This window comes from Equus asinus, chromosome 2 (assembly GCF_041296235.1).
Source record: "Equus asinus isolate D_3611 breed Donkey chromosome 2, EquAss-T2T_v2, whole genome shotgun sequence".
Lineage (NCBI taxonomy): Eukaryota > Metazoa > Chordata > Mammalia > Perissodactyla > Equidae > Equus > Equus asinus.
The window spans coordinates 39215776-39242789 of NC_091791.1; the positions used below are offsets into that span (position 1 = coordinate 39215776).

The 27014-nt window shown below is 33.1% G+C and overlaps 1 protein-coding gene across 11 annotated transcripts in view; it reads right to left on the bottom strand.

The window, feature by feature from the left end:
* The window catches only part of KIF20B (kinesin family member 20B), a 74634-nt gene that overhangs the window by 43240 nt on the left and 4380 nt on the right, over positions 1–27014 (bottom strand). For 5 of the 11 annotated variants that reach the window (XM_070487338.1, XM_014839417.3, XM_044754449.2 and 2 more), the window contains exons 4-20: positions 20684–20770; positions 20452–20568; positions 19849–19987; positions 19099–19283; positions 16841–16877; positions 16132–16359; positions 15065–15176; positions 14079–14150; positions 13839–13985; positions 13013–13175; positions 12200–12487; positions 8911–9050; positions 8520–8658; positions 7346–7574; positions 6443–6495; positions 4920–5039; positions 1122–1272 (exon numbers count right to left, since the gene is read on the bottom strand). In XM_070487338.1, the coding sequence (XP_070343439.1) occupies positions 1122–1272; positions 4920–5039; positions 6443–6495; positions 7346–7574; positions 8520–8658; positions 8911–9050; positions 12200–12487; positions 13013–13175; positions 13839–13985; positions 14079–14150; positions 15065–15176; positions 16132–16359; positions 16841–16877; positions 19099–19283; positions 19849–19987; positions 20452–20568; positions 20684–20770 (2407 nt within the window). The remainder of the gene's footprint in view (positions 1–1121; positions 1273–4919; positions 5040–6442; positions 6496–7345; positions 7575–8519; positions 8659–8910; positions 9051–12199; positions 12488–13012; positions 13176–13838; positions 13986–14078; positions 14151–15064; positions 15177–16131; positions 16360–16840; positions 16878–19098; positions 19284–19848; positions 19988–20451; positions 20569–20683; positions 20771–27014) is intronic. The other 6 variants (XM_044754485.2, XM_044754464.2, XM_070487336.1 and 3 more) reach the window with 3 other exon arrangements.

Here is a 27014-nt window from a genome sequence, read left to right on the forward strand (position 1 = left end):
TAGTTCTCACATAATCTTATTTTCATGAATGGGTTACCTTTAGGATTAGTCACACTGTGTATATCACTTGCTCCTGGCCACTTCCACTTCCCGGTGAACTATAGATCCTATATTCTCAACTACTCTGTGGCACTGACCAAGGTGAAACAAAGAGAGGAACAGTGCTATGGAAATCACAGCAAGGTTATCCTCCCACTAGCAAAGGCACTCCTCCTTCAATGGATAACAGAAGGCTGACTACGCATATTAGTCTCAATCTATTAGCTCACATAAGCACTGTACATCCTATAAACCATGTATCTAATGCTACATTATCCTTTAAGGCATCTACTTTTGAAAACATTCATTTTACTGAGGTTCAATGACATGTGTATTATGTTGGTGTATTACCCAATTGTTTTCAGCCTTGACAACCTCAGGAGGCAGGTAGTATTTATTTTATTTTACTAATCACAAAAGTAAGACTTAACTTACCCATCTTTCTCAAGGTGAAGCCGCTAATCCAGTTTGAAAGCTAATGTGCTTTCTCTTAGAAGCCCTACCTCCCTGTATCATACTATAAAAGTTTTCCAAAAGAAATAATGAACATCTTTGAGAGAACATAAAAGTTGCTATGTTTTTCCACATAAACAGGGAGTTATAGTATAGAGTAAGCATGCATCCACTTTTTTTAGTAATTCTATAGCAAATACAACTCGAGCACATTTGTCTTTAGCAATGTCAGCTCACAGTCTTACTGGCAAACGTCCTTTACTCCAAACGAATAAAGAATGCAAAGGAAGAAAATAATGTGAAGAGATTTTGGCAAAAAAAGGTAGTATAATTAAGAAAATGAAAGCACTAAGTTTTAACTACTATAAGCACAGAAGTAAAAGAATTATAGGCGTGCAAAAGTGATAAAAGCTTAACATCTAAAAACATATTTATTAAAATGAAAGACATCTTTAAATACATCCATCCTCTAGACAGTTTATAACATGTTAGAGTAAAAATTAGTGACATTTAAATTTCCTCAAGTTTTTTCCTCAGACGAGTAAATTTCCTCCTTTTTGCAACTTTTCTGTTTACTGGCTTAGGAATTAGCTTTCTTAAAGGCCTTCTGCCGGCAATTGAAGGAGTACCTTTCTTTGCTGGTGGTTCATCTTGCTGACGCTCATCTTCATTTAATCTTTTTCTTCGTAAATAGGTTTTCATTTTGTTGTCCTTAGACATTTCAACTGTTTCATTACAAGCCAATTTATTATTTATTATTAAAGATGGACCAGCCTTATCCTAAAGTAAAATAAACTAAGATTAGTTCACACATAGAAAGCTACAATGCAAAAATTATATAAATTATGTTTCAATCGTGTATCATAAAAATTTTATTTTCAAATTTGTTCAAACATTTCCTTGGTTATTTAAGTCTCACCCTAAAATAACTGACGGCTCTTCAAATAAGTAATATTAACTAACTTGTACACTCATTAAGGACAAAAAAAACTTGTCCTACAATCAGTTGAGCACGTAGTTTCACCCTGATACCTACAAACGAATTCATCTTCAGATTTCCCCAGGTGATCAGATGGGTTAGACTTGTTCGGGGGTTACTGCAGAACCCTAAAACACTTACCCTAAGTCACAACCAAAATGCGCTTTGAAAGGAAAAATATGAAAACACTATGACAAAACTGTTTCTTATAGACACTTTTACTTAAAATCTTGAGTCCCACTCTGGAAACTCAACAATTGTTCTGTCTTGTAAGCAAAGCCTCTGAAAGATAAGCAGCGCTGTCTTACACTTCAACAACTCTCAGAAAGACGGTTTGACCTGAGCTTCTAGTCCACAAATATTCAAAGATAGACAGTCTACATACAGCTCTAAAACTGAGCTCTCTGTCTATCTAAATGATAAAAATCACTTAGGTTTCTGTTTTTTAAGGCAAATAGTATGCATCCCCAAAAGGCTAGGAGAAAAATAGTACAATATGGTCTTATCCAGAAAGAGGACAGGTGAACTCAATAGCTCAGTGCAAGTCTATACAGGAATCAAAGGTACGGTAAAGGCAGGGATTTTTTAAAGGCAGAGATTAATTAAATCCCTACATACTGGTAACAATCCATCTTGGGGAAAAAGAGCATCTGAAAAGCACCATTTTACATCATAAAACTAGCAAACGTTTTATTCTTAGGAGCTATAGATAAAATGAGTTTTTTAAGTCATAAAGTAATGAATTATTTTACAAAAGCAAAGTTTTTCCTAGCTATCCCTAAAACAGAACCTCATGAAGAACAAGCTCCATGCTTTCTCACAATTAGTCCTTTGGTGTCACTGATAAATAACAAAATCCTAGGATAAACGGATCACACCTCTGACAGAGCTTGAGTTTTCAAACACTCCCTGACAGATTCAGCTTGTGTCCTCTCCCGCTCTGAGACCTAGCATAATGACCTGATCATTTTTTTCCTCCTTCAAATTATACAATCTTCACCAAAAAAATCTATCCTCCACAAGTCACAGTTATTGAAAGGAGTTCTCTCTGCCCCTAAGCGTATGCTTGGTTGGAAGGATGATAGAGAGCCAAAACTCAAAATAAACTTTTCCATCATTAGAAAGAGTCTGCTTTCAAGACAAGCTCTGGAACAGTGACCCTGGATTAAGAGCAAATCAGCAGTCAGGATAAGTTCCAAATCACTTTGTGTTTGTCTGTGTATGTGAACAATTTAGCTGTTTTAAGTGAGTTGATAAGATGAGGTCTAGAGCCTATCTAAAAAGTTTATTTATAGGAAAGGACTATTAAATTAGGGATATTGCTTATTCTATATTGCTTTTTTACTACTACTTAAACATTGTTAACACACTATGGTATGCAAACATACTACAGAAACAAATATAATTCCTTGTTAAATTTTCAACAACTTTCTTTGAAGCTGTAGTCACCAGAGTAATCTCTGGCTTTTCTTTTTCTTGTTCTTATTTTCCTTTACCAAACCGAAGACCAGACTTGAAACCCAAATCAAGTGATCAGGGCAAAAGCAGGTGATGAATAATCAAATAAAACTGTTGAGCCTGGAGGCCCAGCAATCCAGTTATTGGAGAAAGTCAAGCCCCAAATCTCAAGGTGTCTCCCCTCCCCTATTCGATGAATCAATTTCTTTTTTTTAATCTCTACCAACACTACCCAACCACCCTAAATCAATGTCCTCATCAACTATCACCTGAATTCTTCTAAGAGGCTTCTAACTGGTTTCTCTGCATCTAGTCTAATTTCATCTCAATCCCATCCTTCGAGTTTCCAAAGATATCTATTCAAATTAAAAATCAACATTGCTACTCAAAATTGACTCCTCACTGCCTATAGAATAAAACCTAAACTCTTCAATGCAGTATATTTAAGGCCTTCTACCATCTTACCCCAATCTACTACTCCCAGCCTCATTTCTCATGTCTCCTTGCTTCAAATTTTCTTCTTGAACAACAAATTGCTTGTACTTTCCTACAGTGACTGAAAGGCTTCTCATTTCCATGACTTTGTGCATTCTGATTCCTATACCTGGAAGGCCGGTGTATGTTTTTGCTCCTCATGGCTACCAACTGACCCCTCCTCCTACTTGCATCCGCCTAAATTTTACTCATCCTTTAAGGCTCAACTAAATCATTTTCATCTCCACAGAGTATTCCCTAAATCGCCACCTACTCTCAGCTTCTTGCACATATTGACCACCACTGTGCATTTCATTATGTTTATGTGGTTTCTCCCTTACTGGGGATTCATTAAGGGGACCAGTTTTTATTAATCTGTGTAATTCCCAGAATCTTGTACAGTATCTGGCACAGAGCAGACACTCAATAAGTGTTTCTCGACTGAAATAAATCATTTGATGCTTCTCATCCTTACTCTCAACCTAATTACAAGGGTACTTCTCCCATTAAGGTACAGAAAAGTCAGACTGACGAATGCATCTAATAAATACCAAAAGGGAGGCCTGCTACCAGAGATTAGACAGGGGGTAAGCTACTCTTCCAGAATGCTCCTTATTTACCCCTATAGTATCAAAAGCCCACCTAATGTTGAGATGATTCAGGGAATGTTGGTGGATACTGGAGGTTGACTGTCAAGATACAAAGGAGGGTCAACAGTCATTTTTTACAAGATATCACTCTTGCTGCTTCTAAACAAAGCAGAGAGGTTTGGCTATTAGTTTACTCAGTCTATTAACATATATTTTACCATTTCTACCTCCAAAAATAATTTGAATGCATTTACCACAAAAAACATAAAAGAGGGGCCAGCCTGGTGGCATAGTGGTTAAGCTCACGTGCTCCACTTCAGCTGCCTGGGGTTCTGTGATCCCAGGCACAAACCTACATATAACTCATCAAGCCCTGCTGTGGTGGCATCCCACATAAAACAGAGAAAGACTGCCACAGATGTTAGCTCAGCAACAAACTTCCTCAAACAAAAAGAGGAAGACTGGCAACAGATGTTAGCTCAGGGCCAATCTTTAGAAAAAAAAGCCTCTAAGGAAGAAAACTAATTCCACTGAATTTCACTTATAGTTCTATAGAGACAGAGACAGAGATCTTTATGATCTGTGGACATGTAAGCACATCTAAGTTCCTGTCACCCCAGAGCCCCCCACTTCCAACTAGCTGAGGCCTAAACTTCCAAGGGCTATATATTCTTTCCCCTCTTATGTGCAAAGTACTGCTAGCTTAGTTGGTGGGATATTATATACAAGGAAGTCAAATGCCCTCTTTTAAGTTCTCGAAAATTCAGATTTGCATGATAGTGAATTGAATTCAATCCCAGGATAAGCAATTTAACCTACTTAGTAAATCAGTTTATTTTACTTCAATTATTTTATTTTATGTCAAACCAAAACAGAGACTTTTTTAATGTAATTTATAACATGGACAAATAAAGTTAAGTTCTTACACTGCCTTTAAATGTGTTTTCCATACGATACTTTAAGTTCTGAAATTTGTTGATTGTATTCTCTTTTTGATCAGTTATATCTATCAAGTCTTGAATTCTTTGATTCTGCATAATTATTTTCTTTGGAAAAAAGAAAAATAGCAATGTTCAGTGAAAATATTTTGGGATAACTAGAATGCAAATATGACGCAATTTTAGAATTCCTTGAAATTTTAAAACTAAGCAAAAATATCACTGGCAACATGCTATGCATAGCATGATCTTATTTTTAACAAATAATATATGTTTATATATACAAAGGAAAGAGAAGCAATACAGGATATTGGGTAGAGGAATCTGGAGTCTGGACTGCCTGAGTTTGAATCCTAGCTTCTCTATCTTCTATTTGTGTGACCCTGGGCAACTTATTTAATGTCTCTGTAGAAATAGAAAATAACAACAGTATCTACATCATGAAGTTGTTTTGAGATTTAAATGAGTTAATATATGTAAAGCACTTAAAAGAGTACATAGTAAGTGTTCTATAAAAATAAATATATACAAAGTAAAAGTCTAAAAAAGCCAGCAACCAACCTGGGTTTGTTTTTTTTTTTTTAATTTAAGAAGAACATTATGGCTAACTATTTTACTATCTTACATAGTTTAATATGACTCAACTTTTAGAACTAGTATCTACTATTTTTATAACTAGAAAAAAATAAATGAAAACATTAGGAGTTGTGTAAATGGTAGCTGTAACGTCTTCTGCTAAGTACATTATTTTGGTTACCTCTTTAAATACTGGATATTAGATAAGATCTTGAATTATTTATATCTGATCATAGCTTAAAATATTCAGCTCTTTAGAAGGATAAACGAAACTTAAAATACGAAGACCCATGCCAGAGAAGGTCAGGAAAAATAGAAGGTTTAGAACTCTAAATTCATTTCACCTTCATGTATACTTGTAATTTCATTTCTAGACCCATCAATGTCAAATCTATCTACAATCATTTGGAGTGACTATCTGATCTGAAGATAAAAGGTGCTAGAGATTTTCAGGATCCCAATGCTGCACATTGCTCAGGCCATTTTCCATATTTTAAAACATTCAGTAATTTCAGACAAAATAAACACCATTTAAACATATCTAATCAATGCTATGCACCTAGTGAAAGAATGAAATAGATCTGTATGTGCTAATGGAGAAGTACCTCCAAGACATCTTTTAAGGAAAGAAAGCAAGACACAGAAATACAATCCAACTTGTGCAAACTTATTAAAAGGTATATGTATGTGTGTATGTGTCATATCTATATATCTATACCTCTTTCTATATATATACATAAATCTTTCTGGAAGGACTAAAGAAACTTTCTAGCAGCCATCACTGAAAAGAAGCATGAAGGTGAAGGCATTTGTACTTTTCAATTTTTTTACCATGTTCATTTATTACTTTTCATTAATGTACCTTGTCATAATTCATGCTCCTTCAATTACTTATTAAGTCCCTTATCAAGATAAAATAAATCATAAAGTATTACCTTTTTAGATTTCTCAAGCTCTTGAACCAATGAATTTAAGTTCATTTCTGACTCTGAAAAAATAAGAATATTGAAAATAAATACCTAAGCATCTAAAACAATTTATCACTGAACAATCATGAAATATAAGCTGCTATAGTAGACACTTTAACTAGTGTCACATTTAGGAAAAAGGATTTTGACGGGACTAGAAGCACACAGCATTCAGCTACTAATTCTACCACCAAGGGTAGTGTTTCTGAAAAAGCCACTTTCAATGCTCAGGGTAAAAATGATTGACATATCCTAAATAGCAAAAAGCTTATGGTATAACTTCAGAGAAAAGAAGCCAGTACCTTTCTGGTCTACTTCATAATGCAGAGGTACCACTTACCTACTATTTTCTACGCATCTTGTTTCACACAGAAAAGGGCAGAATATTTCATCTAACTCTCTTAAAACCCAGATGTGACAATCATATATCGCTCTCAGAGCTAGAATGAAGCACCAATCTAACAGCCTTCTTAAGATCACTCCACAAAAGTCACTCTATCCCAAACTTGCGAGCCCAGAGCAGAATCTACCACACTATGAGAGTTCATAAAGAATACAGAAGAACAAAATCTACAGCTTTACAACTTCCTATGAAATTTCTTAATTTGATGATAAAGCTAATACTTAGTTTGGTTTTGTTTTTTGTTGAGAAGTCCATTTTCTAATACTATTAGTTTAAAAGGAAATGAAAGCAAAAAAAAAAAAATTTAATAGCAAATTACTATAAAGTCATACAAATGGTAAAATATTGAATGTGTTACCTAGATCAAAGAATTTTCTGGTCGCTATCCTGCATAAATCTCTTGTACTTACCAACTTTCTTTTTATGCATTTATAACATATAAATACGGGTAAAATACATCTACTTACCATTTTCTCTCTTTTTTAACTCTTCCTGGGTTTTGATTAATTCTTCTTTGGTTTTAGCTAATTCAGCTTTAACTTGATTAAACTTTAGTTCTAAACAAGCAATAGCTTCCTGGGGGTCAGCAAGAGATGCAATATATAAGTGAGCAATTTCAGCCTGTTTCTTAATATCAGTGACATCATCTTGAAGAGAGTCAATAATATCTTCAATTCCTACATAATTATGTGCTTCCTAAAATAGCAAAAACCACATGCCTAAAGTTAACAGTGGCTTTCACTCTTACCATGGGGTACCATCTGATTTAAACAGTTTTAAAAACACACAGCAAAAAAATTCACCTGAAATTTTTTTAAATAAACTATATCAAAGTATTCCAATTACGAAAAAGTTGTGTTCCATTTGTCATTTTTTGTTTTATGAAACATATACATATTTCCCCATAAAAACAATGTCATAAACTGTGATAAGTCATTATAGAACAATTATAACTATCTAGTTCAGGTATACTTTCAGTAATACAACCAGTCCTAAAAGGCTTTGTTGGGACAATCGAGGAAACAAACCTCCATTTTCACAACTCAGATCAAGACCTAAACCATGTCAGGCACACATAATGATGGTTCCACAGCAAGAGCGTGGATATCATCATCCCAGGCCCCGAAATTGAGAAATTTAAAAAACAAAACAAAAACAAACAGCAATCCCAAAAAGATGTGATCAATTGCAGCTTCAGTGAAAGCAGCAGGAAAAGATAATGTTTCCTCAACAAGAGGGAACGGTCAGTCGGCCAGGAAAAGCAATCCTTTTTATAAACATTTTTGTTTTCATCAGAGCAGTAAGCAGATGACCCCTTAAGTCTCTTATACCTTTAAACTTTAAGACAAATCTGAGAGGGATATCACATAATAAGACAAAACAGAACCTGTCCACCTATAATCAATACAATGACTCAAGCAACACCAAAATGAGATATATATCTAACAGAGAGATAATTTTTTTCAAGTCCAAAAGCTATATTTAAACCATTTGTGCTTACATTCCTAAAAAACCATGCTTCATTATAATAAAGCTACATAGTAAGTTTTTTTTTTAATTGTAAAGTATATTAATGTTTCTCATCATTGATGTGGAACACTAAGTCCTGGTATCCTGGATTTAATATTTCAGTGAACCTACTTCGTGTTCAACTTTCACAGCACAATCTTCATTTGTTGGTGCTTCTTGAGTGTCACATTTACCAACCAAATCCTTGAAGATAGCCAAACGACACTCAGCATTTTCTTCTAATATCTCTCGTTCCTGAAGGAGCGTTTCCCTTCATAATAAAAATTAATCCCATTAAGAAACAGAAAAAGCATTATTTTGTTTTATTAAGTATATTATAAACTAAAAGGAGATTTAAATAATATTCACGTATAATTCAGAATCCATAGGGTAATAGCTATTTTCAAGACTGTATAAAGTGGTCAGAATTCAGAGGCCAGCTAATATAAAATAAGTAAATAAAAAAATTAAACAAGTAAATAAAAGTCTCAATTTTTATCAGGACATGAAAGAAATAACTTACTTAAAGTCAGCTTCCCGCTGAGCGAAATATTGAGTACATTCCTGTGTAACTTCTTCACGAATTTTAAATTCCAATGTTAACTTTTCTTTTCTTTCATTTATCAGTTTTCTTTTCAAGTCTTCTATTAAATTCAACAGTTTCTAAAACATATAAATATTAAAATTCTAATAAAAGAATATATCCCAAAAGAAATACTATGTGAATCTTCAAAAATAAAACTCTTTTCATTTAGTCGATTATAATTATGTATCCTTTTAATAGCAATAATATTCTCACTGAAAATTATGTATTTACAGAGATTCATTAATCTGAAAAATCATTAAATTTTAGAAAGACTCATAGTAACTCAAATGTCTATTTAGCTACACTAAGAAAAAAAAGAAAAGAAAATGTGAGCATCTACTATCCACCAGGAACTACTTTGGGGGGTTCATACTTGATTTCATTCAATCCACACAACCTTCTGTGAGCTTGGTAGCAGCATCCATATTCTGTAGGTGGGGAAAGTAAGGACCAGGTCTGTGGTAAATGCTTAAGGCTGAATTTTAAATTAGTCTGTGAAAATCTAAAGCCTAAGTGTTATATAGAGTAATTACTAAGAACCCCCAAACACTTTGCAAAATGGCAAAGAGAGGTGTTACATAAACTTATCTTCTTGGACTTTTCTAATAATCCAAATGTGAGCAACAACTATAGCCTTTGAAAACACATCATCATGTAATATGGACAATGAATAAACAAAGCAATTAACACTTGACATGGCCAGTATAGATTCATAATAAAATAAATTCTGGCATTAAGAAAACAGCCTGATATTCTAAGGTTTCTGATTAAAGTTTCTCAACGATAAATTAACCAACCTTCTCAAAGCTACAGATCTTTCAATGTCTCAATTTTATATCTGAAAATATTTCTATAGCTATCCTGACTTTGAAATTCCACTTCTAAGAACTTACACTGAGGAAATAATTATATAATAGGACCCAGTGTTTTGACTCTAAGAATGGTTATCACAGCGTTGTTGTTTTCTGGTAGTGGCTATATTTAAACAAAGAAAAAGTGAAACTCAAGAGTCAAACATAAGAGATTGGTTCAATTATGGATCCGTCATACAGTAAACTACTGTAACGAATAATGATGACATAGTAACAATTCACACTTTTCACAACTTATTTTTAAATGAAGAAAACCAGTAATGTATAGTAAAATCCATTAACAATAGTGGCAGATTAGAGAGATCTTTATATCTATTTTCCTCTTTTTCTTTTTCCACACTCCACCATGATTATATAATACTTTTATATTTTTAAACAATCACACTTTCCCACTGTTTAAAATAATATAGTAACTACTGAAGAAGAAATGTGGGAGACAAGAGAATTCTGCGTGAATGTGGGACTACCTTGGGATTTGGGTTTATTTTAATAATGCTCAACAACAATTAGTTTTCTATCATTGTTAGCATCTGATAAAGTCTTTGATTAAAAAAATTCTACTTGATTATTCTAAATAACTGTAAGTTTATATACACTAATATCAATATATTTCATACTGCTTTTTAATACTCTCAGTCCTCCAATTAAAATGCTAATATGAAGCATGCAAAGCCTAATCATTTCATTTTTAAGTTAAATATTAGAAGAAACTCTGATGAAATTTTTATTTCAAAGTACCTAGTCAATGCCATAAGATACGCATTTACACTATGTAATATAATATAAACTATAGTATTACTTTTCCCTAGTAAATTCAGAAATTTTACTAACATTTCAAGTTTAATCAATAGCACATATAAACTTCAGCTTTGAGAAGATCAGCAGAAATTAAAATAGGACTATTAATAGATCCTTTTGTCACCGAGGGAAGTACTACATTATAGAGGCCCAAAGTAAACAAGATCCAATCACAGAGTGACCAGATAAACAAGGATGAGTAGCATCTGGAAATTTCATTCTCATTTCCAAACAACATGAGTGCAATGATGGCCTTCAGGGACTCTGAAGTAAATTATTAAAATGAGAATATTTAACTCAATACATCATCCATCTACTTGGACTTCTATAGGGCATAAGAGTACTATGATGTGAGATGTGTCAAGACTAAAGTACATCCATTAGCACAAGGTTAACCACATGCTTGGAACACTGGTAAGAAGACTCTATGTAGACATATGTAGTCATGGCCAGTTAATGAGGGGAACTGGTATTGCAGGCATGATCTAGATTTCAAGATTAATACAACTTACATATATGTGTGAACTGTATTTGGGCAGAGGCTATAAGATTTAACCAGTGTAAAATCTTATTTACCATAACAAATAAGATGACCAAGCAATTCCTGTTTTTGAAGAAACAGAATAATTGGTACTGGGTAGACATTTTGAGTAGTTGTACTTAAGACTGTAAAGTAAACATCTGGTGGAGTATGATAAAATCATTCAGTGAAAGGATACTGAGGAACAAGACATTCACATGGTCGCAAAGTTATCCCACAGATGATATGCCTTTACATTGAAGAGAGATCTGAAAGACAACACCTTAGCTAAGTGAGCAAAACTTAGCATCACCAAGAAAGGGGAAATGAGACATCATGTGTCTCCTGAAGTGATACAATGGGAAATTCACAACTTCATCCATATAATAGGATTACCTAAAGTGTTAAACATGAACTGTGAGGAAATAATCAGACAAAACCAGACTGGGGGTATTCTACAAGACAACTAGCCTCAACTTTTCAAAATATCTATTCTACATTAGAGATAACTAAAGAAACACGGCAATCAGAAGCAACATGTTAATTCTGGTTGTAGACCAAAAACAAAGTGGCTATGAAGGACATATTGGGACCACCAGAGAAATCTCAATATGGACAGTATAATAGATTATAATATTCTATCAACATTAAATGGCTTAGATATGAAAATGGTCTTGTGATCATGAGGAAAATGCCCACATTCTTGGGAAATATATGCTAAAGTAGTTAGTTGTAAGATGTCGTTATGTCTGCATCTTGTTTTCAAATGGACAGGCAAGAAGAGGTGTATTTACATACTCATAGTGAATTAAAGTAAATACGGTAAAATATTAACAACTGGCAAATCCAGGTGAAGTATAAATGGGTGTTCATTGTACTACTCTTTCTGTAGGTTTGAAATTTTTCAAAATACAAAGTTGAGATATAAAAAACTAAGTGTATCGTTGAAAAAGACAGAGAAGGCCTTAAGAATTGTTAACCCTAACTTCAGTATAATAACAAACCAAGATTAGAAGTATGAGTTCTTAATACATACTCTCTTCTCGTAGCCAATGCAAGCCTTATCTTCCTCTAATGTTTTATCTAGATGTTCATCAGTAAGTTCAGTTTCCATATTTTGGTTTTCTTCAGCTTCTTCGACATCCTCAACCAAATCTTCATCTTCCACCAGATCTTCTAGACTACTTTCCCAGGAAATTGTGGCTCTTTTCACATTTAATATTTTATGATCTGTATTATTAATGTCTAGTGATGTATCTTGTGAAGACTTCACAGGTCCAAAGGATTTCTCTTGAGAGGAATTTAAAGCGTCTGGAACACAAACCTGTTAAAATATCCAATGTAATTTTTAAAACAGGAAAGGCAACAACTGTCCACTAAAAAATAATTTTATAAATTTAGATCAAATGACAACTCAAGTGTTTTGAAAAAACTTCTACACAAACAAACATACAGGAAGGAATTAGAATCCTTAAATGAACATTCTGGTAAGAAAAAAGCCCGTATACTACAGGTAAATTTACTTTCCTGGGTTAAGTTCTTGGTACTATTCCTAAGAGGGGAAATCCTGATTAGCCACTAAATGACCCAGATGGATGGCAGCACAGACAATTTGCTGCAACAATACTTGTAATCTGTAACAGGTATTTATTATTAACTCTTGACATCAATTTAATCCTAGCAGGGGTAACTTTCAATCTTTTCCCATGTCCTCCTACTTGGTCAAATACTTACATTTTTAATTTTCAATTATTTCCTAGATTTACAGTTATAAGAGCAAAATGAATTATTTACTCTAAGAAAAAGTTGTTAATAGTCTAGTAATAAGAGGCTTAATGAATATATTTACTTTTTGTGCAATGGCTGAGAACTTCAAGACATTCAGTGTCTCATCATAGGCAAAACAGCACTGGCTGATGTTGACAATCATACATATTTTCCCTTTACCATTGAAAAAACTTTGAAAATAGTGGGTCAGTTTACTTTCCCGGAAAGGCACATGCTGTTGAAACCTATGGAAAAAGTTTAAGTTAAAACAAATCTGATTAAGTCAGAATGCTGATAAATTTTACAAAGAAATATTTAATCTAGCTATCATGAACTTAAATTCTAGATTAGTGATTAGTTCCACCTGAAATAGTCGTTTTCTGTTTATGTTGTTTTCTTTAAATACTACTACTAATAATAACCCATTAGGCAAAATATAAAGAAAATCACATTGAACTGGGTTGTGTTCTCTAGCGTAAAGCAATTATACAATATATGCCATGAAACACTAACTAGAAATAATGAAGGCTGATTTATAATTTACTCAGCCTAACATGCTAATTAATACAGAAATGTATCACATGTAGAACACTACAACACATTACTGAGAATAAAGTGCTTTTCAGATGCTAAACCAGCATCATGAGAAACTTATTATCTACAGTGTCTGTTGATATCTATTTGCTATGGAAAATACTGTGCTTACTTGACAAGTCACTGGCATCAGCTGACACTGTTTTTTATTTCTATCATTTTTTTAATCCAAGATCTCTAACTATTTAATCGTAATCTACACAGTCATAATATAAGCAGGTTAAAACCAAATAAGAACTTTCTAAAACTAGCAAAGTTGAAAGTTTAAATATTTTAATACTTAATATATTAATAACACTTTCAGCAACACTTACTTTGACTTTTCACTGTTCTTCAAAACATTAATACACTTTCCCAGAGTCAGTAAAGAAGCATTGATGTTTCCAGTCTCTCTCAACCTTTCGCCTTCATTCTGTGTCTTCATGCTTCGTTCTGAACCAGCAAGATCACATAAAGACAATCTGAATTTACCAAAAATAAAAAAAAGAAACTTTAAAAGTTCTTCAAAACAAAATAATTCAAAGTAATTACAATTTAAGGAATGTTCAACTTACTCACTGACTCGCATTACACGAGGCATTTCAGAATCTTCAATCTGTAATATTCTAATAGTGAATATGCTGTGACTAAAAGAAATATACAAAGATCAAATGTTATCTTTCATTTTTATTTTCTGCGTTCTAAATACAAGAGGCAAGCATCTAAATCAGTATCTATTTACACGCTAATACAGCACTGCATTTTCCAACTAGCTGCCAGATATTTCAATCCAGTGTTCCACTCTCACCTACATACCCAACTACCTAAAACCAAATACCTTATCTTTCCCTTAGCCCCAAATCCCTTGAATCTATTCCTTCTCTTAAAATTCCAACTTCTACTAATAGAATCACTTTAATAATAAAGTCTCAAATTGCTTACAAAGATCATATTATTAGTTAAAATAGTATTGTATCCAGCTACTCTTCTTTGAATATATACCTAAAGCAAAGAACACACTTGGTGTAAATAGAGGCTTATATGGATCATATATTATCCTCATGCCTTACAGAGTACGCAGGACAGGGCTCTTTCTCATTAAGAGAGAACCTGTTTTAATATCTCACTGCTTAAATTTATTTCCTTTTGTCTTTCATCCTCCAACCCCTTTCATCAAAAACATCCTTCCTTAACCCCTTGAGATTTTGTCATAACTCAGTATGCATGTAGTGTCTGTGCTCACGGGGTAAGTGGGAGACACAAAGGGAAAAGTGCACCATTATAGGCAACTCTGAAAATATAGAGCTTATATATTCACATAAAACTTGCAAAAAGACCTCAGAGACTTCATGCAAGTTAGTAAATCTTACATTAGAACAAGAAATAGTCCTGACAATCTCATGTGTTCAGTGTTCTTCAGTTTACAGAATGTTTTTATGCCTATGAATTCATTTAACATATCAGAGAACCTATTGCCCACTTTAATCTTAAATTATTTATATTTAAATAAGCACAGAATACCCTGGGTGCTTCAGGCTCACACCATAGAGTTACTCCTTACCTTCTACTTGAAGCATTGTTCAGTTTTGTGAAGGCAACACTCTGGTGCTTTATTCCTAGTTTTAAAAGTCTATACGCTTCTTTGGAATCAGATACTTGAACCCATTGTAAATCTTTAAAAAATAAAGAGGACAAATAGCAATTTATAAAAACACAGAATTTGTTGTGTAATGTAATCTCTTTGAAGATTTGTTATCTCTTTTCCCAAAAACACATAATGAATCTTTCTTTTAATAACATGCCCTAGGTGGAGTCAATTCAACTATTCCATACATACTCCACTAGAAAAGAGGTACACCCAAGGATATTACAATGATTTTCCAGTACTTAAGTTGTATACAAACACACAAAGTAAGTATTCTTCAAGAGTCTACCAAAGGGAAAATTAAAAATAGGTAAGATTCCTTAGAACTAGACATGCAGGAAAAAAAAAAGACAAAATACAGTACAGATTCAACGTACAAAATTACCTAGCCATGAGACATTACAGATTATAATTCATTAGTGAATCATGAAATCAAATTCATTGAGTCACAACCAGCACTTTATAGAATACAGAAAACATGAATGTGCATTCCTTATAGTAAAGTTGAGTACAATTAATGAAACTTTGAGTTGTAAACACATACACATATACAGATGCAGACACTGGGTCATAATGTTAATACATGTATGTTATTAATCATGTATGTATTTCCTACTGTGAGTAGCAGTTTTAAAAGGTTGGAAAACACCACTGTGGATGAAACAGAAACATTTTCATAGCTCCAAAGTTTGGACACTTACGAACCAGAAGAATAATGTAAATATTAACACACAGCATTCCCATCCCCAAAACCCAATCAGTGATATTCAAGCAAACACAATACTAAACTAGACCCCTAAGACATACTTCCAAAGCACAAACTTCTCTTACGATCTTGATGTTAATAATTAATATAAATATAAATATAACATAATGTAATCTAAATATAAAACTTTTAAATTTCCAGTTTGTGTTCCTATAGCTATAACAAAGCCTAGAAAAGAACTTCAGAACAATAAAATAGAAAATACTCATTAGTATACCTTTTATAAAAGAATAGCCCTTTATATCTTGGGAAAGGCGTAGTATCTTTCTCTTTTGGAACTTAGATGATACAGGAACAAACAAGTCATAAATACATTCGTTGTAAATCTCAAAGAAAGAAACCCACACAGAAAACTTTATATTACTTTCCATATTCAAGCTAGCTTGTTCACAATCTTTCATGGATTCTTCAAAATCTGGGATATTCAAAGAATTTGTTAAACTTCCTACAAAAAATAAAAAAGGATCATCACAAAATTAAGCATTTGACTAAAAATGAGACAATAGGACAGACAAGATTACTGGACTTGAAAAACTAAGTATCCTTAATCTTTTGACCAGAAATGTGAAATATTTTCTTGGATCCACGCAGATGTAAACAAGATTTGTATTAACCAAGGTTTGGCTTCTTTCTTTTCTTTTTGAAAGTACGCTGATGAACCAAATTGAAAGTAAATGTAAAGGACAGAAAAACTACTGTCTCTTGAATTCAACATGAAAAGTTACAACCAGTGAAAGAGATATCTGTGATATTAAATCCAAATAAAACCTTACAGTGACTGACATTTCATATAGTTATGTACCATTTACCAAGTATTACTATGTCATTAAAGAAATTAAACACTAGGAGTGATTCAAAAATTAAAAGCTTTTCATTGTATTTCATATAATCAACACTTTAAAGCTAAGCGAGAAAGGAAACCTTACCATAAAGAGTATCATCACTGTCATTATGTATAACAACCTAAAAAAGAAAGATGTTTTTAATCTTTATATCTCTAATAAAAATCTTTAATCTTTAATAAAAACCATTGTTAAATAACCACTATATTAATTATCTATCCAAAAAGTCACCAACCAAACCACAACCTTTCATCTATTCAATTCAATGACCTCGTCTATTAATTTTTTTACTAGTTAAATAACACATTCACATAATAGGAAATTTGGGAAACTACAGAAGAGTATCAAAAAGAATATCATCATGGGGCTGGCCCCGTGGCCGAGTGGTTAAGTTCGCGTGCTCCGCTGCAGGCGGCCCAGTGTTTCGTTGGTTCGAATCCTGGGCGCGGACATGGCACTGCTCATCAAACCACGCTGAGGCGGCATCCCACATGCCACAACTAGAAGGACCCACAACGAAGAATATACAACTATGTACTGGGGGGCTTTGGGGAGAAAAAGGAAAAAATAAAATCTTAAAAAAAAAGAATATCATCATATATAATCCCTGTCACTCAGAGGCAATTACTATTAATATTTCAATATATTCCTTTCTATTCCTTTCCCCACACTTATTACACTGTAAGTTTTTTCTCTCTATAATTAAAAATTACTTGTAAACATTTGGTGGCTGCATAATTGAATAGTTGTGAAATGACAATTATTTCTCTATTCTGTACATTTATATTACAAAGTTTTGTTGGTACATACTACAATAAACAATATATTATTTTTTGTTCTGCATTCTAATTATTTCCTTAGGATGTATACCTAAACCTGAATTGGTAGATGAAAACATACAAAAATATTTTAAGTTCTTATTCTTAATATAGTATTAACAAATTGCTTTCTAGAAACATATTCTGTAAACAATGTATGAAAATGTGTATTTTTTTAACATTTTAATAATTTCACAGGCAAAATAATATTTTATTTTAACTGGATAACTTGTTAGGAAAAATGTTTTTCATTAATGACTTTAATTTCCTCTATGAATTATCTAAGCAATTATCCACCGATCTCCATAATTTTTGTTTAAAACACTCTTTTACTTTCAGAGATCTTATCATGGACTCTGAACTTTGAACTCCACTAAGTAACAACTTTTTATTACCTTGAAACACTGATTTCTAAATGTCTTAAAGAAAGAAATCCTCATTGATATTTTGAAAATACTTAAAAAACTGTTAATAGCTTTTAACAACCTTGACTAGGATAGATGCCTGAAAACATAACACAAAATGGAGAAGGCACAAGAGGAATAAATAGACAAGTATAACTTTATAAAAGCAATTTTTCATGAAAAACTAATAAAAAAAGAAAGTAAGAAAGGAAGTAAACATATAATCTAACAGATAACAGACGTGTATTAACGTAGTAAGAGATTTAATATATGTCAAATGAAAGAGCAAGTTACAGAACATAGGTATATTAAAATCTCATTTAAAAAAAAGGCTATATCCCACACAAAGAAAAAGATATGAATACACATGCAACTATATATGATTGGGTTTGTGTGTGTATATACAGACACATACAGAAAACTCTGTATACAGATTTTGTAGACAAAAAGATTAAAAAGAATACTTTCCAATCTGTTTATGGTGGTTTTCTCTTTAGGAATGGAATTATAAGAAATTTTCACTTTTTATTTTTCACATTCCCCTGTTTAGTGTCTGTGTATACATATTACTTTTATAATTAAAAAAAGAATTTTTAAGAATCATTACATAGAAAATACAATGTTGCTTCTACAACAACAAAAAGATTTCAGAACCATTTACATTTGTGCTATTTGAACATTTCTGCTATTTGTACAATATAAAATGTCTTCAAACAATTTTTTTTTTTTGGCACCTGAGCTAACATCTGTTGCCAATCTTTTCTTTTTCTTCTTCGTCTTCTTCCCAAAGCCCACCAGTACATAGTTGTATATTCTCGTTGTAGGTACCTCCGGTTGTGCTCTGTGGGACCCCGCCCCAGCATGGCCTGACAAGTGGTGCTAGGTCCACACCCAGGACCCGAACCAGCAAAATCCCGGGCCACTGAAGTGGAGTGCGTGAACTTAACCACTCAGCCACGGGGCCAGCCCCTTCAAACAAGCTTTTAATACTTTTCTCAAAAAGAAAAGACAACCACCACCACCACAACCAGAAAACATTCCAATATAGGCTGAAACAAACTGAAGAGCTTATAAAAGGTCAAGATTTATATGTATTTTACATACTAAAATACTTCCATACCTCTTTAATTTGCCGAAGCAATGCACTTTTGCTAGCAACTTCTTCTTTCTCTTGGTCTGGTGATAACCGTAAGTATTCTCTGGACCTATGTGGTTTAAGGTTCACCTTCGTATACAGTCTTTCCCGAAGACTATCAAATAATACATTCAAAGTTCGAGGCAGAATGCCAATATTTTCTTCTGTGCCTGTGAAAAGAATTCTTGTTTTTACTCTCTTGGAGTGTTAGGAAAGCGAAAACACTCCTGGACTACCAAGGCTCCTTCTATACCACCAATGGACAACAGGAAGCAGCTAAGACAAAGTGAGAGAAGCTGAAGGATTACTCAGTCTTCCATCACTTTGGTCTTTATCCTATAATCGACATTTTACCAACTATTATTATGAGGCAAAACCTGAAATTTTACATTCAGATCAGGCCATAAGATGTGCAATCACTCATAATCACAAAGTATAAAAGTAAAATGAAATAAGTGTTTCCCTGGATACCCATGCTTAATTCACCATGTCACATCAATACTTTTTCTGAACTTTCATTGTCATCTAATTCTCTATCACATGGGTAAAGTAGTTTCACAAATTAATTAAATCGATCTGAATTAAAAGCCATTGGCAATACACATCCAATATGCTACTACTACAAAAAATGGAGCTAATGTACTAGGTAATGGAAACATACCTACATGCAAGTATTATGAAAATGAGTGAATATTAGTGCTTTTTTTCCTTTCCAGCAAAAATAAAACAATTTACCTTGAAATGTATAAGTTTTTCCTGAATTGGTTAGCCCATAAGTAAAAATCAGCCGACTCTGTCCTTTCAAGAGGTCTTTCACTGGTTGCATAATGCAACCCTGGAAGAATTCCTTCTGTGTAGTTTTCGGGCCAAAAACCTAAATTAGAATTTTTTTAAAACAAGTTTTTTAGAAAACTCAAGTTAATATTGCCAATGAGTTCTACCCTCTCTCTCATGTTTTAAAAATTAAAAAGATTTGTTTTCTAAGATTCATTCTTAAAATAGGAACCATATCCCCAACCCCCACAAAAGCGTAACTACTGAGTTTTCAAAATAGAAATCTGACCCAGCCAATCAAGTTTTCATCGAAATTTTGAAAAGAACATTTCTAAAAAGAAGGATTTTAGGAACTATACAGTGATCTATTTACCTCCAATTATATATTTACAGACCTGAATTTTGAGTCCTACCCTTAAGAAAAGAATACACACGCCAAAGATCTAAGTTCCCTAAGTGCAAGATATACATATAGTTCATTATTATACAATTAAGTAGAAATTTAGCCTAAGCCAAGTCTCTTTCACTTAAAAGAAAAATCTTCAGTTTCACATGGTTACTTACCTTGGAAAAGCTGAATTTCTGTGCCATCTGCCCAGAGCTTTTCTCACTTAACCGACCAAGGACGCTTTGAGGATCTTTCAGCAAAACAGTGTGTGAGTCCAGAATATACACACAGCCCTAGAGCACATAAATCAATAAATAAAATAAACCCACAACAAATAAATAAAAACAGTAGTATTTTATCCATTTAATGAAAGTAGAATATTTAATTCCAATTAAATTCAACACAAACCTCAGATTCATGTTCTTTTTCTGACTGTGTGAAGGGTCTTATTCGAAGACAAACCTGGAGATAATCTTTGGATTCCAAACTGTTTGCCTTAAAAAAGAGTACAAAATAACTGTATTTAAAAAATACAAAATACAGTTTTTCAGAGATCATCTGTGTTTAAAGTGGCTGATTGTTACATAATCTGAGACTACGCAGAACCGCTAAGCAAAGTCTTCTGTTTTTAACCTTTTTGTGCTTAAAGAAAAGCAAATCTGTTTCTGAAAAAAAAAATACATCACAAAAGATTTAATTTCCTCCACTTTCTACATTTATACTTTAAGTTTTTAATAAGCCTTTTTCTCATAAAATCCTAACCTTTAAAACTAATAAAAATAACAGGGCTCTAAGTCACTAAAAACATAGAACTCTAGAATAAATCACAAATAACAAGAATAGTCTATTAATCCAAATGTCCAATTCCACCAAACATTTAGAATTTTTTTGCTGCTTCCTTTGGGGAAGAAATGACCTTAGTTCATTTTAGAAAATAATTTTAAAGAAATGTTTTAATTTTTTTTAAAAAGGAAAAAGGAAGACACAAGAAGTAGAAAATCTGAATAATCCTATGTCTATTATAGAAATTCAATTTACATTCAAACAAATAATCCCACAAAAAAAACTCCAAGCCCCAGTAATTCACTGGTATATTCTCTCAAACATTAGGATATAATCATATAAATTGTAGATAAACTCTTTAAGAAACAGAGAATACTTCTCAACTAATTTTGAGTTTGACATAATCCTAACAACAATCTGACAGAGATATCATCAGAAAAAAATTACATAACAATATCCCTAATTAAGATAGATGCAAAAAGGGGGCCAGCCCCATGGCTGAGTGGTTAAGTTCACATGCTCCACTTCAGCAGCCCAGGGTTCACCAGTTCAGGTCCTGGGTGCAGACCAATACACCGCTCACAAAGCCATGCTGTGGTGACATCCCACAAAGAAGAACTAGAATGACCTACAACTAGGATATACAACTATGTAGTGGGGCTTTGGGGAGGAAAAAAAAACAAAGAGGAAGATTGGCAACAGATGTTACCTCAAAGCCAATCTTCCTCACCAAAAAGAAAAAAGATAGATGCAAAAATTCCCTAACAAAATATTACCCAATATATAAAATAGGTAGTACATCATGACCAAAAAAGGTTTATCCCAGGAGTGCAACGTCAATTTGACATTCAAAAATCAATTAGGGTAACTAACCACATTAAAAGAATAAATGAAAAGAAAGTTTTATCTCTAATAGATGTAAAAAAAGCATTTGAATGATGATATGAATTTGACATATGTATTCAAGATCCATTCATAAGAATTCTTGGCAAACTGGATTAAAAGGGAACTTCCTTAATCTGATAAAGGGCATTTACAAAAAACCTATAGCTAACATCATACTTAATGGTGAAAGGGTAAATCTAAGATGAGTAACAAGACAGGAATTTCTACTCTCACTACTTCTGCATTATACTAGAGGTTCCAGACAATGTAATCAGGCAAAAAAAACAAAAAAGAAAAGAAAGGAAAAAATAAAAGTTATCCCAATTGGGAAGAAATAAAACTGTCTTTATCCACAAATAACATGAACATCCACATAAAAAAATCCAACAAAATCTACAAAAAGTTACTAGAACTATTAAATGAGTTTAGCAATGTAGCATGATACAAGATCAATATGCAAAATCAACTTTTTCTATATACTGGGAAGAAACAGAAATTGATTTTACACAGCAATACCATTTGCAATTGCATCAAAAATTATGAAATACCTAGGGATAAATCTTACATAAGATGTAAAAGACCAATACACTAATAACTACAAAACGTTGCTTAGAGGAGTTCAAAATAAATGGAGACACACGTTGTTCATCATTCAATAGACTCAATATTGTTAAAACGTCTATTCTTCTGAAACTGATCTACACATTCAATGCAGTTGCAATCAAAATCCCAGGCTTTTTTTGTAGCAATTGACAAGCTCATTTAAAATTTCACATAGAAATGCAAAGTACCTAGAAAAGTCAAAACAAGTCTAAAAAGAGAAGAAATTTGGTGAACTAACACTCCCTGATTTCAACACTTATTTTAAAGCTACAGTAATCAAAACAGTGCAGGAAAACAAATAGATCAATAAAACAGAATAGAATATTCAGAAATAAACCCTTATATACAAGGACATTTGATTTACGACAAAGGTGCAAAGGAAATGCAGCACAAAAAAGATAGCTTTTTCAACAAATTGTGCTAGAACAATTGGATATGTACATATAAAAAAATAAGAATTTGGATACACATCTCACATTGTACATAAAAATTATTTCAAAATGAATCATAGACCTATACATAAAACTAAAACTATAAAACTTCTAAAAGAAAACACAGAATAAAATCTTTGTGGCAAAGATTTGAGTTAGGAAAAGATTTCTTAGATATGACATCAAAAGCACAACCCATAATAGAACAAATTGATAAAACGGGCTTCATCAAAATTAAAAACTTCTCTTCAATAAACACTGCTAGGGGATAAAAAGACAAGCCACAGACTGGGAGAAAATATTTGCAAAGGATATAGCTGATATGTATCTGGAAAATACTATAAAGAACACTTAAACAATAATAAGAAAACAACTCAATTTTTTTAAATGAGCAAAAGATTTAAATCAACATTTTACCAAAGAAGATACACAAATGGCAAATATGCACATGAAAACATATTCAACATTTTTAGTTGTTAGGTAAACAAAAAGACCAATTAGATGCCAATACATACCTATTAAAATGGCTAAAATAAAGAAACTACTCAGAGGCTGGCCTAGTGGTATAGCGGTTAAGTTCGTGCGCTCCACTTTGGGGACCCAGAGTTCACCAGTTCAGATCCTGGGCGCAGACCTATGCACCACTTACCAAGCCATGCTGTGGCAGGCATCCCACATATAAAGTAGAGGAAGATAGGCACAGATGTTAGCTCAGGGCCAATCTTCCTTAGCAAAAAAGAGAAGGATTGGTGGCAGATGTTAGCTCACAGCTAATCTTCCTCAAAACAAAAGAAACTACTCAGAATAGCCAATATAAAATTGAAAGAGAAGAACAAAGCTGGAGGACTGACAATATCTGACTTCAAGACATACTATAAAGCTACAGTAATCAAGACAGTGTAGTTTTGGCAAAAGAAAAAAATCAATCAATAGAACAACACAGAGAGTCCAGAAATGGATCCACATGAATACAGTCAACTGATCTTTGACAAAGAAGCAAAGGCAATACAATGGAACAAAGACAGCCTTTTCAACAAATGGTGCTGGAACAACTGGACATCCACATGCAAAAAAATTCACCTAGACACAGTCTTTACATCCTTCACAGAAATTAACTCAAAATGGATACAAATCTAAATGTAAAACACAAAACTATTAAAGGCCTAGAAATCCTACGTGACCCTTGGTAATGACTTTTTAGATTCAACACAAAAGGCACGATCCATTAAGAAATAACTGACAAGCTGGATCTCCTTAAAATCAAAATTTTCTGCTCTGTGAAAGACACTGCCAAGAGAACGAAAAGACAAGCCATAAACTGGGAGAAAATATGTCCGAAAGATCTGTCAAATAAAGGAGTTTTATCCAAAATATACAAAGAACTCTTAAAACTCAACAATAAGAACACAAACAACCTGATTAAAAAATGGGCCAAAGATCGTAACAGGCACCTCACCAAAGAAGATAAACAGATGGCAAATAAGCATATGAAAAGATGTTCCACATCATACATCATCAGGGAAATGCAAATTAAAACAACAGTGAGATACCGCTATACACATATAAGAATGGTCAAAATGTGGAACACTGACAACACCAATTGCTGATGAGGACGTAGAGTAATAGGAACTCTCATTCACTGACGTTGGGAATGCAAAATGGTACAACCACTTTGGAAGACAGTTTAGCAGTTCCTTACAAAACTAAACATAATCTTGCCGTATGATCCAGCAATTGTGTTCCTTGCTATTTACCCAAAAAAAGTGAAAAGCTATGTCCACACAAAAACCTGCATATAGATGTTTACTGAAGCTTTATTCACAATTGCCAAAACTTCTAACAAGCAGATGTCCTTCAGTAGGTGAATGGATAAATAAACTGAGGTACATCTGCCAATGGAATAGCATTCAGTACTAAAAAGAAATGAGCTATCAAGCTATGAAAAGACATGGAAGGAAACTTACATGCATATTACTAAGTGAAAGAAGCCAATCTGAAAAGGCTATATACTGTATGATTCTAACAATATGATGTTCTGGAAAACGCAAAACTATGGAGACAGTTAAAAAATGAGTGGTTGGTGGGGTGAGGAAGGGATGAACACGCAGACCACAGAGGACTCGTAGGCAGTGAAAATACTCTGTACAATCTCATAATGGTGGATACATGTCATTATACATTTGTCCAAACTTATAGAAGGTACAACATGAAGAGTGAAATTATGTAAACAATGGACTCTGGGTGACAATGATGTGTCAATGCAGGTTCATCAACTGTTACAAATGTACCACTCTGATGGAGGATGCTGATAATGGGGGAAGCTATGTATGTGAGGCAGCAGAGGGTATATGAGAAATCTCTGTACGTTCTGCTCGATTTTGCTGTGAAAATAAAACCGCTCTAAAAAATACAGTCTATTTTAAAATAAATAAATAAATAAAAGGATTGACTATACCAAGTGTTGGTGAGGAGGCAGAGGAAGGAAGAACTCTCATATACTGCTGCTGGAAATGTAAAATGATATTATCACTTTGGAAAAGTTTGGTAGTTTCTTAAAAATGATCCCGCCATTCTATCCCTGGGTATCCAAGAAAAAAAGGAAATATATGTCGATAAAAAGATCTGTACACAAATGTTCCTAGAAGCTTTGTTTGTAATGGCCAAAAACTGTGAGCACAAACGTCCATCAGCAAGTGAATGGATAAACAAATTGCAGCATATCCAAACAATGAACAATAAAAAGGAATGATTTATGGATACACACAACATGCATGAAACTCAAAATAATTACGAGTGAATGAACCAGATCCCCTCACCAAAAAAAAGAGTATATACTTTATGATTCCACTTATATAAAGTTCTAGAAAGTGCAAACTAATGTATACTGACAGAACCCTGAGCAGTGGTTACCTGGAAGTGTAATGGGAGGGAGGGATTACAAGGAGGCACAACAAAACTTTCAGCGGTGATAGAGATATTCACTATCTTGATTAGAGCAATGGTCTCATGAGTATATGCATATGTTAAAACTTGTCAAACTCTATACTTCAAATGTGCAGTTTATTGCACGACAAAGCTGTTAAAAATATAACTTACAACAGCATCAAATACCACGAAATGTCTACAAACATACTTAACAAAAGATACAAAAGACCTCTACACTAAGTACAAAACATTGCTAAGACTGCAAAGACCTAAATAAATGGAGAAATAGACTGTGCTCATGGATTAAAACACTCAATATTATCAAAATGACAATTCTTTCAAATTAATTTATAGATTCAATGCAATCCCAGTCAAAAATCGCAACAGGCTGTTTTGTAGAAACTGGTTAAGTCAATTCTCTTAAGAATATGCAGAAAACCTAGAAGACCCAAAATATTCCTAAAAAAGAAAAGCAAAGCTGGAGAATTCACACTATCTGATTTCAAGAATTTTAGCTACAAAAACAGATAGTGAAGTAGAGGCATTAAGGATACACAAAAAGCTCAAGGGAAGAGAATAATCCAGAAATAGACCCACACATAGATATACAGTCATGTGATTGTCAACAAAGGTACCAAAATAATTTAATGGGGAAAGAAAGCCTTTTCAACACATAATCCTGAAGTGATTAGATATGGAGTTCTCAAAAAAAAAAATCAACTTGGACCCCTACATCAACTATACACAAAAAATAATTCCAGATGGGTAACAAATATAACCATTAAAACAAAAGCTATAACCATTTCTAGAAGAAAATGTACAAAAAAATCTTCACAACCTTGGGCAAATATTTCTTAGAGAGGACACACAAAATAAGTCATCATAAAAAGAAAAAAAGTTAAACTGGACTTCTTTAAAGTTAAAAATCTCTGCTAGACACCATTACTCCAATAAAGTACACATATCCACAATATAAAGATCGCTCACAAATCAATAAGAAGACAACCTAATTTTTTAAATGGGAAAATGATTTGAAGAGACATTTTACAAAAAAAAGTATAGGAACGACCAACAAATATTTGAAAAAGTGCTCATTAGGGAAATGCAAGCTA